We start from the raw sequence: 17,346 nt of genomic DNA, 5'->3' as shown, positions 1-17,346 counted from the left end.
GTCAAAGACCTTCATTCTGGTAGAATATTCACATTTCATGGGATATGTTGACATGGCTCTTGTTTTGTAGGGGTAGTCTTTACAATTGGTTGCCAACAGGATTGCCCATTTCTTATTAATTGGTTTGCTTCTCCTAACTAAGGCTTCCTAGTAATTGTTACATAATGTGTTTGTTGAGGGACCTTTTATGCTTGCATGTTCTTATTTCTTCTGGCCTTTTTTTTCGAAAACCAACTACTATTTGTGAGCAAAAGAGAATGTAGGGATATTTTGATTCTCATACGAATAGTTTCTTTTATATTATTTGCGTGTTTGTATATAGATTAAATTTTGAATCTTGTTTATAAGTATTATTTATATGTTTCTGCATAGCTTAAATTTTGAATCTTGGTTGTAAGTTCTAGAGGAAAGAAGTTTCAATCATTCACCAAGAGTCAAGGTAAGGGCTCTCGATTTTTGACATTGTAGAGGGTGAGTACCCAATAGAAATTTGAATCTTTTTCGTTGGCTCTAGAACAAGAAGCCCCACCATTTTAGCAAATAATCATATGCATTAATTATTACATTATTTTATTAAAAATATTTTTCATTATGATTATCACCATAATTAAGTGATAGTTCTAATTACTTAACTATGTCTTCTAAAATTTAATAAATTGATAATTTATTTAAATTTATACTTTCTCAATCCAAACTCTTTCTTCTGAAAATAAATAAAATAATTTATTTTATGTATACCTCTCATGCACAATTAAATAGATATTTGAATTTGTTTAATGCTAATTATTCCTCTAGTTCCACCTCTTTTTACTATCACTGACTAACAATTCTTCTATCATTCAATTTAGTATGACTAATTAACCAATTTAATCTTCTCAATTATAAAATTGGTCTATCTAGTCTATTGTCAATTAAGTAATTATCCAATCAATTCAGTCATGAAACTACATAACTATCAATCATTTATCGTCTTCTAATCAATTGAGATTAGTCATTTATTAGTCAATCTTGTCTATCTATACATTCAACCTAGCTCTGATTGAAGTCAGGAGTTCAATATAATGACACTTATTTTCTCATAATTCAACAACCACAATTCTTATGTTGTCATATTATAACAAATTTGAGAGCCAACATTGGATTGAGAAAGAGAGAAGGCAAAGCTTATTGGTGTGAATGTTTGCATTTAGTTTGTCTATTTATGATGCATTCATTTATGTTCATATTTCTTGAATAGTTATAGGTTTGTAGGACCTTGGTGGATGGATCTTACATTTCCCATCACAGATTACATGAATCTAAACTTTATATCCTATGAAAGTCAGAACTCAAATAAAACTCAGCACAATTTTATTTTCCATTGCAATGCTTGCAAAAATAAAAATCAAGATTACATTCATTCAATCTTTCAATAAGGTTTTTATTTTTTATGGTCCTTGGAGCCTTTCATCCAATATGACCAAGTCCATATGGCCATAACATAGTCTTATATGCAATTAAAATTGATAATAAGAAAAGGCACTTTTAGGTACCCAATATCCATGACCATCTATTGAAGGTGAACCCTCATCTTTTCCAATGAATTGTTAACATTTTTAGTCTTTACAAAAGTAATATTATGCTCGCCATTATATGCATCCATCTTATACAAGGTTCTAATTGTGACACCTCTATCACCATAACACCTCTCACTATTTTGCATCCCACAACATAAAAAGATAACCTACATACTTAAAGATGTTAGTTTTCTCACATATAACAAATTGCTTTAGACCAAGGAGATGCAACACAATGGTAATCTTTCTTATTCCAATATTAGGAAACTTGATTTTAACATTACCACAACCAACAATATTTAATAAGAATTATCAACCAAGTACACCTCATGTCCATCAAATCTTTGTATTCAGAAAAAATGATATTTATTAGAGGTCATATAAAAAGATGCACAAGTCAACTAACCTTGCACCATCACATGCATGAGTGGCCAAAGTTGTAACGAATGCATTAAGTTTTTCCTTCTCAAACTCATAATCAAACTCAAAATCCTTATTTTTCATCTTCTTCTTCTTTGCTGTCATTATGGATGTTCCAAACTTATGGTAATTCAAACAAATAACTTTGGACTTTCCTAAAGATTTGTTTCTTTCTTTGGATTTGGATTTGTTATGCGTCTCATTCTTCTTGCCTCTTTACTTAGGTCTTCCACAAACAAATAAGGCTTCCTTATCATTGATGGATACCTTCCTCCTCGTTTCTTTTAAAAAGGAAAAGAACCCCTCATATTTTCTATCCTCATAATAACAAGTTATCCTAATGATCATAATGACAAAATTCCACAAATCAAGCAAAGAGTAATGCAAGATATGATAATTCTTCTCCTCATCCCCCTTGACACCAACAAATACTAACTGAGCCTCGAAAACATTGAATACTTCTAATTAGTTTATAGCAACCCTCCATTCTTTAGGAATATGCTTTCTTCCTCAAGAACATGTTATTTACTAAAGATTTGGCTTGATACATATCATCATGTTTCTTCCACAACTTTGTAGAGGACTCTACATGGACATTGTTTAAAATAGAGTCTATAAGGCACAATTTGATTAAACCTTAAGGGGCTTTACATTGTATTACAATATATTAGTAACCTCAACTAGAATTCTAGGTGTCAAGACCTTCTCGTCAACATCCTGCAAATCTCATTCTATTAGTAGATCCTCCAAATTTTCAGATTAAATATTTTAAAATTATTTCTAGATAATTTTCCCACCTCTATTCTCCCTAACAAACCAGCCACCTAATAATTCTTGCAACAAGATCACAAAGTATCTTCTACACAAGCTGCACTCAAATTTCAATGAGTTCAAAAATCCCTATAACCCACAACTGTAAGCAAATGTGATTAAGGTCCAATACCACTTGTAAGGAAGTTAAGTAGCAGAACAACTTCCTACATTGATCTTGAAGAGAGGGAAATGTAAAAAAAATCTAAAATCATTATAAGAGCTACAAAAACATTAAAAAATAACATAAAATTACATGCATACCACAATACAATGATTTACATCAAGGAACCCCCTTTTGGTAGAAAAATATTACTCCAAAAGTTACCCTATATATCATTCAAAAATCAATATTAAAATATACTTGCAAAGAGGAATTCTCTCAAGGGTATCACCAACCATAGATTTTGAGGTAACTCAAAAGGTATAAGACTAGTATACACAACCTCGATCTCATGCACCTAAAATATTGGAGATACAATACAAAAGTTGTTAAGCGATATTACAAACCATGGGCTTAAAATCAATTATAAGTTGGTGCCCATCTTATCTCTAATTAAATATGGCATGATTTGTCAACACGCACCCCTACAAGTGTAACTTGCTTTTATAGTTCATTTAGATGTTCATTTTTTTTACATTATCTATTTCAAGAGACCAAACTTTTGAAGGCCTTAACTTATGAACCAAATGTCTGATCGAAAAATTGATTGAAGTGGCTAAAAGTTTGTGGAGTGTTATATCACATAGCAACCCCCTAAGTTAATTACTCATATTTTTAAACTATCTTGGAGCTTCTAAAGCATTCAAATTTTTACTCAATTGTTTTCAAAAATTTCCAAAAACTTAATATCCTCTCCAAGCTAATAACCTTACACTTGGTTTATTCTCTATAATTTCCTTACAAGCGTACATCCACTCAACCTACCCTAAGCATATCAAGTCTTCCCACCTTTTGAAATAGACAAAATTGAGATAGAATCTTATATATAATCTTATTCATCACAACATCATCCAACGTTATCACTAATTAAAATTGAGTTATTAAAAATCAAAATTTTCAACTTTTATCCCCTTGAAAATACTGTTGACCCCTACCTATATGACAATGTTAAATTCTACTAATTAGGTATGATTTACTTGGCACATTATACCAAAATCAAGGCAAATAATTAAACAAGTGTAAATTCACCATTACAAAACAAAGCACATCCACACTTGCAGATTCACAACCCATGATAAAATCCTCCAACTCCTCCTTATAAGTTAGATTCAACTTAACAAGATTCACATGCTTAGGGTTTGCAACATATCCCCAAATGCTCATTTCCATTAATGTGCACACTTGAAGAGAAATGTCATTACATCACATAAAACTATATAGTTAAAGCATGTTTAAAAATTTAAATTATTCATTGTAGATATGAATATCACTAACTAAGCACTGTGTTTGCATTAGAATATTCATCTTTTTTATTACACTTCAAATCATTATAACATTGTCATAATTACAAAAACATAACATGTTCAAATTATTCTTAGCATCATAGACATTAATTGAATCATCACCCTAAGACATAATATAAATGAACTTTATCCCAAAATCAATAATCTCAAATAGGAACAACCATATCAAACATAGTGTCCATGAGATAATGTCACAACCTTAAAGTATGTCATCACAAGATACTAACATCTAACCAAATAGTTTCACACAATCAAATAAATTAAACAAAATACAAATCACACAAAGTATCAAGATAACATGAAATGTAAAGTGTCCAAAGGAGAGACATCACAAAGTAAGGGGATATGCACATTTTCTATGGAGTGGTTGAATTCAACATTCCTTAAGGATTTTCTTAAGAAATCTATTGGTCATTCATATCCACCAATATTATTTTGTAGTAGCAGAACATCAATAAAGTAAAAATGAAATTACAAAAGCAATAACTAAGAAGACCTTAAATAATTAGGACTTCCTAGAGCTAGTATTTTCTTAACTACATCATCAATGAAAGAATATATTGATTCCTTATCCAAGATGGTTCATTACCTCAATCTAAGCACTTTAGAAATAGCCTTTGTTTTGTCAAGAAAAATAGAAATGAATATCCTAAAATGCTTATTTTTCTCAAAAATGTTTACATTGCCTTGTCTATCTTGAGCTGAAGGATGAAATAAACTACTTTCTATCTTTCTAGATATGTCCCTACCCCTTCTTTAGACACAATATGCTCAAAAATATTTCTTTATTTAACCTAACTATACACTTCCCTAAGATTCAATAAGCACCTCTATAAGATTAACTCCAAATATTCTAAAGCTCCATGTCTATTTTTTGAGTTGTCATCCAACTCATCTTGGTAGACCAACCTTGCTTCATTAATAAGGCCAACTATAGCAATATCCATTTCCCTTACAAACACACCTATATTCTTCCTCTAAAATCAAATCAAAAAATAGACTCCACAAAGTTGTAAATATAGTCTTTGGCTACTATGTCTCTTCTGCAACAACCTAATTACATCATGGAAAGACATCCTAGAAAGCCATCAATTGTTTACATTAATTTAGACACTGTCACCTTCTACAATAAATGGTACATGCTAAGTAAGGGACCTTGTGTTCAAATTTCTAGAATTCATAGAAACCCTAGCAATTCATTTTTACTTACCCTGACAATTCATTTTTACTAAAATAAGGTTAGTCGCCCACTGTAAATGTCTTGGCAGCTAAGCTATGCAGCGCTCTTTTAGCTTCATGATTTTGTTTTGCACCTAAGGACAAAGTCTGAGATTGACGCCTTCACTTTTATCTAATCGACCTTCTCATAGGTTCCAATAAAATGGCTAGTTAGAATTAATCATGCCTACATTCCTTCAACTGATCATAAGATGACATATTTCTAATACTTATTTAATAATATTAATAACGTAATTAACATTTTGTTTTCTTGGTTTATTATTCATTTAATATACCGTGCTTTGCTTTAACTAGACTCTTCTCTCCATTCGATTGAAGTCTATTTCCTCTTAATATAAAGTTAAGATAAGATTAATCCACTTAGATGCTAACATCTCTCAAGGCCTCCACTAAGTTGGATAAATAAATACTTACACTCATCTAGAAATAACTTATAATATATTGTGCATTCTAGATTTTGGATAGTTATTTTCACGTTTAACCGTATATTTTAATTCTTCGAGCTTTAGAATAGATCCATAATTTTCATTTATCATGATTTCATATATAATTCCTATGCATATCTTAGTTCTCTCGCCACCATCTACTATATTATTTAAAATTTTATATGTCAACCCTTTTCATCGATAAAGCTTTGCTAAAATAATTGATCAAATTTTCATGTTAAATCTCTATTACGAGACCATGAGTTATAAATGAATGTTCGAAACAAATCTAATAGCATTCACCTCTCAAAAGACTATTCATAGCACTTCTACAACATTCGGATACCCTCGATTATTGGTTCAAGCTCTGAAATCCAACATATGGTGTAGACAATAAATGATCCAGATAGCACGGAGCTTTTGACACTAGGATTCTACATGTGAACATGAAATTCCTTTTCAAGTATAGCCAATTTGAGAAACCAAGTAGAAGAATGGTGTCCTATTGCTTTATTTATGTAAACTTCATCCACATGAAAACATGGTATATACAGACGACATTCTTCACTCGACCTTCTACCTAACCCGTCTTGATAATCTCTATGCCTGCAGTTGCTGCTCAAGCCTCATGATTAAGTTATATGCCAAAATCAAGCATAGGTCTTAATGTGCAGGCTTGTGCAAATGTGGGAGATCTATGATCGAAAAACGCCTTTCCGCCAATTATATACCGACATTTCACAAGCTGCCTGATGGAAACTTTTTTGGCACCACTTAGATAACATAATCTATCTGAAATCTGATAATATAATCTATCTGAAATCTATCTCATAGGAACTCATTTGTTGCAAAATGCACCTCATTTGTCGATTGCACCCAAGGAGCCACAGAGGACTCCGTGCATACATCTGAGCCACCTATTCCTTATCTAATTGCTTTCAAGGGGCACTGTAATGCCATAATCATCATGAAAATCTCGACAGGAAAAAAGATACATAAAACAATCATCATTGCAATAATTGAATATATAATCATTAAATCTATGCAACCTGCAAATAGAACGTCAAGAACAAAACAAAGGCTATATGCCATATGTGAACAGGAAATGAATTAAATCCGTCACTATGCTGAAAAGTAAGTTTTCACAACCAATCTCCTTGCACGACAAAACTATCTTGAAACGAATTAAAATGTCACTATGCTGAAAAGTAAGTTATTACAACCAATCTCCTCGCATGAAAAAACTATCTATGATATTAAAAAAGCTCTTAAGGTATAGAAAATGAGGGGCAACTAGCAACAAAAAAAATGAGAAGTGACATTTATAGACAGAATTTCAAATAGGTTTAAACAAATTAATCAACACATTGCAAAAAACTGATGCCCTTTGAATTCAAGTGAGCCAAAATTGGAGTATGAGTGAACTGCCTTATGTTTGATCCTCTCACTAAAGGCAAGTCAAAAATGCTTGAGGAGGTCAAGGGAATCATTAAACAGATGATATCTAATGCACCCTTGAGTATTAAAAAAATGTAATGTAAGTTAAAAAGTTCCATTAGTTCCTTCTCAGTCACCTACGTGATTTCTTCTTAGATTTTTGGGAACTACTAGTGGAGGGCTTGGCAGGTTCTGAGCTAGCCTTTGTGTTTGTCATCTTTCCAGTATTTCCCAATACTTGACCAGATTTGGAGCTGCTAGGACCATTTGCTGAAGAATCAACAGGTTTATCCCTCGCAACGGCACCCTGTGAACCTCTTACTTGTGCAGATCTCCTATCTTTTCTCTTTGGTCTGTAGGAAGACCTCTCCCTCTTTGGTAGCCACCTTTCTGGATCAGGTGGTGGGCCTGGATTGGCTGGATCAAAACCTTTAGGATATCGGGGTTTTCTCTTGCGTTTTCTTCTTAATTTGGCTTTATTCTTATCTTCTCCTAGTTCAGTCATTTTAGAAGCATCTTCAGCCCGGAGATGTTTTCCAGCCATAGTTGGATTGGCACCAGGCGTTTTTTCTAATGCTATTGCATCAACACTTGATAGACCTGGCAGGGGTGGGAGTTGTTTTTCATAGACCTCTGCTTTAACAGGATCTGTATGAGCTGTAGCAGATACAAGCCCAGTCAAAGCTTCTGCGCGAACAACAGGTGAAGAGCTTCTGACAAGCTGTTCAAACAAATCACCTGCTGCTTTCACCTTCTTCTGTTTTAATTTGAACGAAGCTGCTTCATGCATTATTAAATCCAAAGTTGTTTTATCCTCCCCCATGTTGTTGGTCCACCAATCTATAGCTCTGTCAAGTATAGCTTCTGCCCCATCAACATCACCTGCCTTCTCTTTCAAAGATACCATGGTAGCAACAGTACCAGGTTGGTTTTGTATATCATGGATCCGTCGCAAAGACTCAACAGCCACCAGATAATGACCAGCAGCTGTAGCAACTTGTGCCTGAGTAAGAAGTGCCAATGTTGAATATTTTGGATGCTTTTCAGCAAACTGTCCCAAAATTTCTTCTGCTCGATTATATTTATTTTCTCTGACAAATAAGGATGCCTGAAGCAAAGTTGGCATCAAACTATCTGGAAACATGCTGAGCAAGGCAGCTACAAGTTCTCGAGCCTAAACAAACAGAAGCCACTTCTAAATTAGAATTTCAAACTTTGGTATCATATAAACAAAATACACAAATGTAAAGTAGCTAAAAATATTAAAATACCTGATCTAACTTGTTTGCGTGAAGCAATAAAAGTAAGCGATTGCAATAAATTGCTTCCTTCTGCCTAGATGAGAGTTTATACTCAAGGCCATCAACCAGCCGCAATCCTTGTCCTCCATCACTTTTTTCAATTAGTCTGTCTAATTTCTTCAAACCATCTGACACATCCTTTGTACCCTTGAGTGCAATTAGATTATTTGTTGCCACAACAATTGATGAAGAATCAGCCAGCTTCTGTTTTAGGATATTATTATAGGTGTTGATTGCATCCCCAGATGTTCCTAAAACCTGTCAGAGTCAAGTTATATAGAATGAGTTTGAAATGTTGAGTTAAACTAGTTATTCTATGAAAAGGTTTTAAAAAACATAATGCAGCAACTATTCAAAATTAGTTTTGTTCACTGTAAGTTCAAGAAAACCTGTTCAACATATGCAAGCTGAACAGATATGGGTGCTAATTCATTTTCTATTTCTTCATCACTATATTCCTCTTCTATCAGCATCTCTTGGCCAATCCTGAAATAGTCAGAAGCATGAATCAAATATTCATTACACTATGCTGTTGATATAACTAAGATGATCCTTTTGCTATAATCCAAAATTAGTGACATTCTAAATGGCAATAATATCCTTTTTGATAAAGAAACAAGGCAATAGTAAGATTTATCTGTACCAAATACAAACATGGTACATTGCAAGTATATCAATTATGCGGGTAGAAAAATCTCATAAATTAAAACTAACCTTGATTTTGAACTCTAATATAACTCACCACCATAACAAGCCAGCAAAACAAAGAATATTACCTCCGTGCAAGAAGCAAAAGCTCTTCAGCTTCTGCAAAGTTGTTTTTCTCAATGAGAGCACAAGCCGCATTATATGCCAGCTCAAAGCTGCTATTAGGGTTTACTTTCATTGTCCCCATTATGGAAGAGACTTCTGTAGACCTTCCACCAGAAATGAATGCAGCAATAATATTTGTCTTCAGCTCAATGGAATCAATCTTGAACTTCTGCATAAGCTTCTCATGCTTACTTATGCATAGATCCATTGCACCTTGACGATAAAGTATTTGTGCCTCTAACTGCAAAACACTGGAGTCTGATTCAAGACTCTTCAAGGCTGCTAAAGCTTCATCCAGTCGATTCAGCCGATACAAGCAATACGCCTGAGAGTAAACAAAAATTGCGTAAGATCGTTGCACTGTTATAATACAATAGCAGACTTTTAATTTAAGTGGCAATAGCCAATAAAATGCTTTTGAAGTTATCTCTAATATATTTGCAAACCATTGAGCCTCAAACAATTTTATAGATACACCTCTCTGACTCATCAGAACTATGCTGATATTTTTTGCAATAATGGATATTCATATTTTTCAGAGTCCTATCAAAATGCCTATTTAAAAAGTGACCTTGAGCTTAATAAAAAAGTACAGCTCAGGTATGCAGCCACATCAGCTAAACTCAAAAAATTAAGATTGACTCAAAAGAAACTGATAGTTATGTATACAAATGACCCCCTCGTATATCCATTAGGATAAAGATTGTTACCAGATGCACCCTACTGGATTTATGCCAAAATTTTGGTTTTTTTGCATCCAGAATTGCAAGATATTTTTATCTTACAGAAATAATCTTGACGGCAAATGCTTCATATTTTAAAATATTTGTTTTCATAGATGTGCCAATAGGAATCTATATATGTTCTTCAAGTGCAAAAGCCACATAAACAGACTTTGAACATAAGAGAAGACAAAGATGACTTCGCTTGCTATCCTGGAAGCCTTTGGGATAGCTGAACAAAGTTATCTTTTATAAAAATGTTTATTTAATTTGGAGTGAACATTTTGAAATCCTTACCAAATGCTTTATCTTCAGCCAATGTCAAATCCCACTATATCAAACATTATTTGTACAACTGTTTCTGAAATTAAGAAAAAATAAATATTAACTATTATTATCACCCCTTCACAAATAATCTGTATGGAATATTTTCTGTGCATTGTCTTTTTTTATGCAGACCAAATATGACATATAAAAGCATCAGTGAAAGTAATTTGGCTACGTTGTTCAGGGAAATCCTACTTTTGGGCAGCATTATTTGGAAATAGCCTAAGTTGCCAGTTCGGATGCGCAGGTTCGACATTCGGGTTTGAAATTCAATTAAAAAAGAAATTGGGTTGGGTTCGGGTTCATTTTGGGTTTGTCCGTACAAGATTTTTTTTTTAAATAAATAAAAAATAAAAAATATATACATATGTAAAAATATGCTGCAGCAAATGTGAGGCCTCGCCCCGACCCATCCTAGCACCGATGATACATTATTATTTTAATACTCATGCCTTGTTATGTCAGAACATTATTGGATACACTAAACATTTTTATGCTATTTTACGATGTGTGATGCTTTACTTCAGTTATCTGATTTTGTCATTTAATGCTTATAAATATGTATAATGAGGAAGAAAATGTATGCAACACTAACACTTTTGGTTATGCAAGTCGAAGGGTTAGAAATATGAGCGGAATTAGATAGACAACTATTTATTAAGAAATGGATGCTTTAATTTATATAATTCCTCTAATATGTAATTCACATTATGCATGTGGTTTTTGGATCTACTGAGATGTGCAATGAGTGTGCAAGAAAATTAGCCGAGACAACTCAATGGAAAAGCGGAGCTAAATTACTTGTTAATTTTGTGCTAACCTTGTATTGTAATTCTTTAAAGGTTGCAATTTGGTCTTACTATTCTCCTAAATTTTAATTGTTCCTAATAAGTCTTTAAAGGCTTAGAAACATTAAATTTAAGTACCCCTATGGGTAAGGGTATGGGTGGGGGTGCCTCCTTGGTTGACTTTTAGAGTCACTCAAAAACCCTATTTTAGGTTGATTTCGAAAATGGATTGTTCTTTACTTGAGTTAGTGAAACCAAACCTCCATCTTGAGTTACTTGAAGCCTAGTTGAGTTAAGGACCATACTTAGAGGCATTTTGGGAGTAGTTTTGGTTTTTGTCACCCAATCCTCTAGTTTTGGAGGAAGTTTTGACAATTGAAGGAAGAAAGGGAAGCTCTTCTCAAACCACCATTGCCATAACTCTTCTATGAAGATAGGAGTTCTTCACTCCTTGAATGGTTCTTTATGTGTGTTCATGTTTGAATCTTGCTTGAATCATGTTTGAGACATTGTGTAGTTATGCATTTCTTGCTTGTGTGTTGGGGGTGGATTTGGGAGGGATTTTACTTTGTTTTCTTTGATGTTATTCATATGCTTTCTTGATGTTTTGATTGTTTTTGAGAGGTTTTCATGGGGATGTTTTTGGCAACACTCACCCTTGGATAGGGAAGAAGTGGCCATGTTTGGGGAAAGGGCTTTAGTTGAACCTCAATAGTGTAGAGTCTCCTCTCATGGTGAGAGGAGGGAAAAAGGGTAGGGTGTATGGGCCCCTACTTGTCATCCCATACCTTGTTTTTATTGAGAATCCTTGAATGTGGAAAAGAATCAAAATCCTTATGGATATAGCCTCGAAAGGGCCTTGTAAAAGAATGGAAGTTCTTGAAGTTTTAGCCCCGAAAGGGCTATGTGATGGTATGGTGATTGACTTCTCCTATTGAGAAAATCCACCTTTCCCCTATATTGGTTCATTGTTGGACCTATTGTGCAACCAGGTGGGAATGCATGTTTAATTTGCTTATCTCCTTATGTTATTTACCTCCATGTTGGTTTTTTTTTTTCCATGTTTTCCCTTGATGCAATGAAGACATTTGATAAAAGTTCTCTTGTGAGAGCCTTGAAGAAAACTCATTGAATTGTAATATTATGTAAGTTGTAATTGAATTTGATGTAGTGGCAAAGACATCGGATTTTCTTACTGGTTCTTTCCCGATGGAGCCTTGAACCAGGATGAATAATAGAGAAAAGAAAAGATTATGGGAAAAAAAAAAAAAAAAATTGTGTTTTTTTTGCCCTTATATTTTGGGCATGACAGCAAACCAGTATATACACCACTATGCTAATCTAAAGCATAGTTGGAAAACTCGCCAAAACCAAAAACTCGCAAAGCCCCCCAAAAGTTTAATCGAGAAAAACTCAGCCATTTTAAAAAAAAACTCAAGAAAACTTGAGAACCTAAAAAAACTGCTAAAATTTAATTCAAAATACATTTTTTTGCAAATTTCAATGAGAAGATGCATCTAATGAATTCATTATAGAGAACACAAAAGAAACAAGTAGGAGTTTAGTTATACATTAATGCATAGTGGGTACAAAATCGCATTCTCATGCTGAACACTGATGGCAGGAAGCATAATAGTAATAGTTTGTGTCAAACTAAAAGTAAAAACATCATTACAATCACATCTTCCTCTTCCTAGCTCTACTAGCATATTGTAACTCTCTATGTTACATAATATATATAGGCTTTTTGCCTTCCATTATAAATTAAATATTAAAAATTAAATATAAATTTAAAAAGAGTTTTCTTGAAAACTCAGCAATTAATCGGCGATTTTTCCACAAAAACTCGGCAATTAGTAGAAACTTGTCGATTATTCGGCAATTATGTCAACTATGATCTAAAGCAATTTAGCAAATTCAACCACCACATATATTAATGGTTTTGTTTGAATGGCATGACAAAATGTCTAAATGCACCACCATATGAATGTTTCAGTTCATAAACTTTACAACAACAATGTCAAAATTGATGAGTAGGAGATAATTTCCACAGCAAGTCAAATTGTGATATTGCTATCAAGATTTAACTGTGTGATTTTGAGTCAAACTCATTAACCCATGTTTCATGAGTAGTGACTCATCATGAATCCATCTCTCATGAGAATAAATGGAACACTAACACATTGGATCTAGGTGATGCTCACAGGAGCGAAGCACCGGGGCTTCCCGGGAGGTCACCCATCCCAGTGCTACTCCATCTTGAGCGCGCTTAACTGCAGAGTTTCCTCCATGGTGAAGGTTTTACAAATGGGGTTGCAAGCTTTGGGTTTAAACATGGAGGAAACTCCGCAGTTAAGCGCACTCAAGATGGAGTAGTACTGGGATGGGTGACCTACTGGGAAGTCTCGGTGCTTCGCCCTTATGAGCATCACCTAGATCCAATGAGTGTTAAGTGTTCCATTTATTCTCATGCGAGATGGATCCATGATGAATCACTACTCATGAAACATGGGTCAATGAGTTTGACTCAAAATCACAGTTAAATCCTGATAGCAATATCACAATTTGACTTGCTGTGGAAATTATCTCCTACTTATCAACTGATGAGCTTAAGGGGCTTTCTAATGAATGGTTCATAAGGCACAACACTTGGTGAAGGTTTTGCAAATGGGGTTGAAAGCTTTGGGTTTAACCATGGAGGAAACTCCGTAGTTAAGCACGCTCAAGCTGGAGTAGTACTGGGATGGGTGACCTCCTGGGAAGCCATTTTGTTCCATCTCTCTACCATGATTACCTATAGCTCCTTGAAGAACATTTCATTAGGATCTTGCTCTTTCTCATTAATGATATTTCTAATGTCCTCAATCATGGAGTCAATGCCATCATATACATCACCCAAGCAAGGCCTACCCATGTCAGTTTATTGGATCATGCTCAATATAGGCTTGCTGATCTTCATAAGGTACTCAGCACGATCCCACCAAGATTCATTTAGTATCAATCACCTTATGGTAGTTACCTTGGCACTATTAGATTGCCTCCATATGCTCCAATTAGCACTAGTTACCATTCTAGTCAATGCGTCTTTAACCTTGATAAGGCACCTCAAAACAATAGTGTTGGAAGCAAAGCGGGTCTCAGCAACCTATTTTAAAATAAAGACAATAATAGACTAAAAATTTGAAAACATAAAAAGTTTACTTAAGTGGTTAGATTTCTAAAACATTTTTAAATTTTAAACAATTCAACTTACCTTCAAGAGCTCCAATTTTGAGAATTGTCTAAATGTCGCTTGCATCATATGGTGTTTCATGACAAACATTTGGATCTCTTGTGCTTTTGCATACATTTTTTTATCCACTCAACCTTAGTGCCAATTTTTTGCAGCATTAAGTTGAGTGAGTGCACTGCACAAGGTCTCCAAAAAATGTGTTCATACCGCTCCTCAACCAATTAAGCTGGCAGCCCTACAATTCTTCGCATTGTCAGTTATTACTTGAACAACATTTTGAGGGCCAACTTGCTCGATAGCTTGGATGAGAATGTTTGCAACGAAAGGACCATCCTTTACCTCTCCTTCACAATCCACAGCTTTTAGAAACATTGCACCTCTTGTAGACACTACAAGAACATTCACCAAAGGATAGTTCCTTGCATCTTTCCATCCATCTAATACTATTGTCACACTTGTTTCGACCCATGAATCCTTGATGGGCAACATGGCATTCTCTACATGGGCCACCTAATCATCCAATAAAGTGGTACGTATCTTCTCATATCCAGGGCCCTTGAACCCGTTTGGAGCCTCATTAATTGTCCTCACCATGTATTGCCAATATGGTAAGCGAACAACATTAAATGACAATCCATTTGCATAAACGCATCTGGCTATGGCTTGATCAGCAATGTCTCTACCTTCATTTTGTAATGATGATTCCAAGGGTCTCACTATTCTTTTACTTATAATCTGTTTTGAGGAAGACGCAAGAATGGATGGCCCTCTACAGGTGGTTCACTAGGAGCTGTAGTTGAAGACATAGATGATGTTTTTCCTTTCTTTAGAGGTCTACCACTTTCCAATTGATATGAAGAATTTGCCCTCCCAACAGCTTCCTCTGCTTGCTTCTGTTCTTGAATATATTTGTTTACGATGTGATTTGGAAGAAAGGTTTTTGGTAGCACTCGGTTCACTCTTAGCTTCCCGGTGCAAAATTTGATGCCTTTTTGAGGAATAAAGAACAAATGTGATTTTACTCTACTGTAAGAGCTACTAAATTCCTCCTTGCAGTGGCTACAAATCCATACATAACCTCCTCCACCCGGCATTGGCCGAATCATTTGCACATGTTTCCAAAGTGAGGAACTCCTATCGATTTTGAAGTGGAGGTTATTGGCTACAAAAGCACTTGCAGCCATGATAGAATCTACAAATAAAGAAAACATGTTACAAAAAAATGAGAAAAGATTCAAGGAAATAAGCCAAAAAAAACAAACTTTCAGACTTCTTTCAGTCATAGACTTGTACACAGCAGATCAAAATGCATCTTTGATCAATAATTATTAATCATAAATTAAATTTTGATGTGCTCTTGTTTCAATTATGAATATTAAATACTGATAGTCTAATAGAAATTTCAAATAAATTTAAAAATAATTTTAAAACTAGCAGAAATACATTAAAAAAACTTTAAACCTACTTTAAAAACTAACAAAAATACCCCACATACACAGGCGTTTGAATGCTTGCAAAGAGAACTGGTATTTGAATGTTGGTGGTCAAATAGTTGCTGGTGGTATTGCAATCACTGTGCAAGACACAATCCTCCTGCTGATGTTTGAAGTTTGCTGGTGTTTGAAGGTTGCTGGACCGCTGGTGCAAGCAGAACCTCCCACAAACAGAGAGACACAATCACATTAACTGCAACTGCTCCAGCCAAAACGAACCCTAGCATAGTTGCACACACTAAAATGATTAAAACAAAGCCAAAATAATGGCCGCGTAATTGATATAAGATTATGAAATTTAAAACGAATGCATTTAGGTCGAAAGAAGAAAAAAAACACTATGAAAATGTTGACAAGTCAATCTTATTTTGGTGTTTTCTGAATTCGCTCTGAAGTCGACGACATTCCTCTTGGGTCTGTTTTTGTTTCCAAATTCAATTGAAATTCGCCTAAAGTCGACCAAGGTTCGAAAATTCGAATCCATAGGGAATTTGTCAGTTAAACCTCGAATCTGCAACTATTTCAACTCGCATACGAATCTGCCCAAACCAAATGTCAAATTCTAGGGATTTGGAACGAATATGGTAACTTAGGAAATAACCTAATAAGCCATCTTAGAGGTGATAAGTTCGTTGTCATGTCTTATTAAGCTTATAAAGGGTAAAACTGCCCTCGCACCAAAAGAAGTTCCACTTATATGTTGGAGGTCTTAACCTTGTAATAACTAGTAACTCATATTTGCATTCTGGTTTAGTTACTTCAGGTTCAGCCAATGATTAATTATTGCATGCGCATCAAATACTTAATTTTCCTTATTTGTTACTCTTGAATGCTTATTGGTTCATCTATCAGTAAGGAATACCAGTCAACTCTTATGGCTGCAGCTCTCTTTAATCTTCTCGGCTGCTGTATGCCAACTCCAGTGAGATCTTGCCATTTCCTCAATTTAGGTGGACCTATTAAATTCACACATCAGAAGCAATTCAAACCCACAGACAGAAATCCATACCACTTATGAAATTCTCCCATATCCGTGATCTATTAAAAATGGAGGGACATATTTTGCCTTTGTGAATTTGATTCCACCCAAATATCTAAACTTGGTGAATAGTGCATGGGCAGCAAATGTGTGCTAACTGCAAAATTTCTTGCCAGAACTCATGAGCGCCACAAAAAAAATCATCTACACATGCTTATCAGCAATGAGCAGTTTAAACACCCAAAAAATATCATTTTAAGACCTGATAAAAAAAAACAGCAACATTTTCGGACCATAGCAGCAAAAATTGTTCAAGGAGAAAAATTAGCAAAACAAG

At 34.4% G+C, this 17,346-nt stretch overlaps 1 protein-coding gene across 1 annotated transcript in view; it reads right to left on the bottom strand.

The window, feature by feature from the left end:
- Positions 1–7,284: 7,284 nt before the first annotated feature.
- LOC149538718 (uncharacterized) overlaps positions 7,285–17,346 on the bottom strand; it is a 38,468-nt gene continuing 28,406 nt past the window's right edge. The window contains exons 2-5 of the mRNA XM_089800050.1: positions 9,432–9,793; positions 9,045–9,141; positions 8,626–8,913; positions 7,285–8,528 (exon numbers count right to left, since the gene is read on the bottom strand). Coding sequence (XP_089656176.1) covers positions 7,488–8,528; positions 8,626–8,913; positions 9,045–9,141; positions 9,432–9,793 — 1,788 coding nt within the window. The 3' untranslated portion in view covers positions 7,285–7,487. The remainder of the gene's footprint in view (positions 8,529–8,625; positions 8,914–9,044; positions 9,142–9,431; positions 9,794–17,346) is intronic.

Source organism: Cupressus sempervirens, chromosome 9, assembly GCF_028749045.1.
Source record: "Cupressus sempervirens isolate cs-2001-9-10 chromosome 9, ASM2874904v1, whole genome shotgun sequence".
Lineage (NCBI taxonomy): Eukaryota > Viridiplantae > Streptophyta > Pinopsida > Cupressales > Cupressaceae > Cupressus > Cupressus sempervirens.
This window is presented reverse-complemented; position numbering and strand designations above follow the sequence as displayed.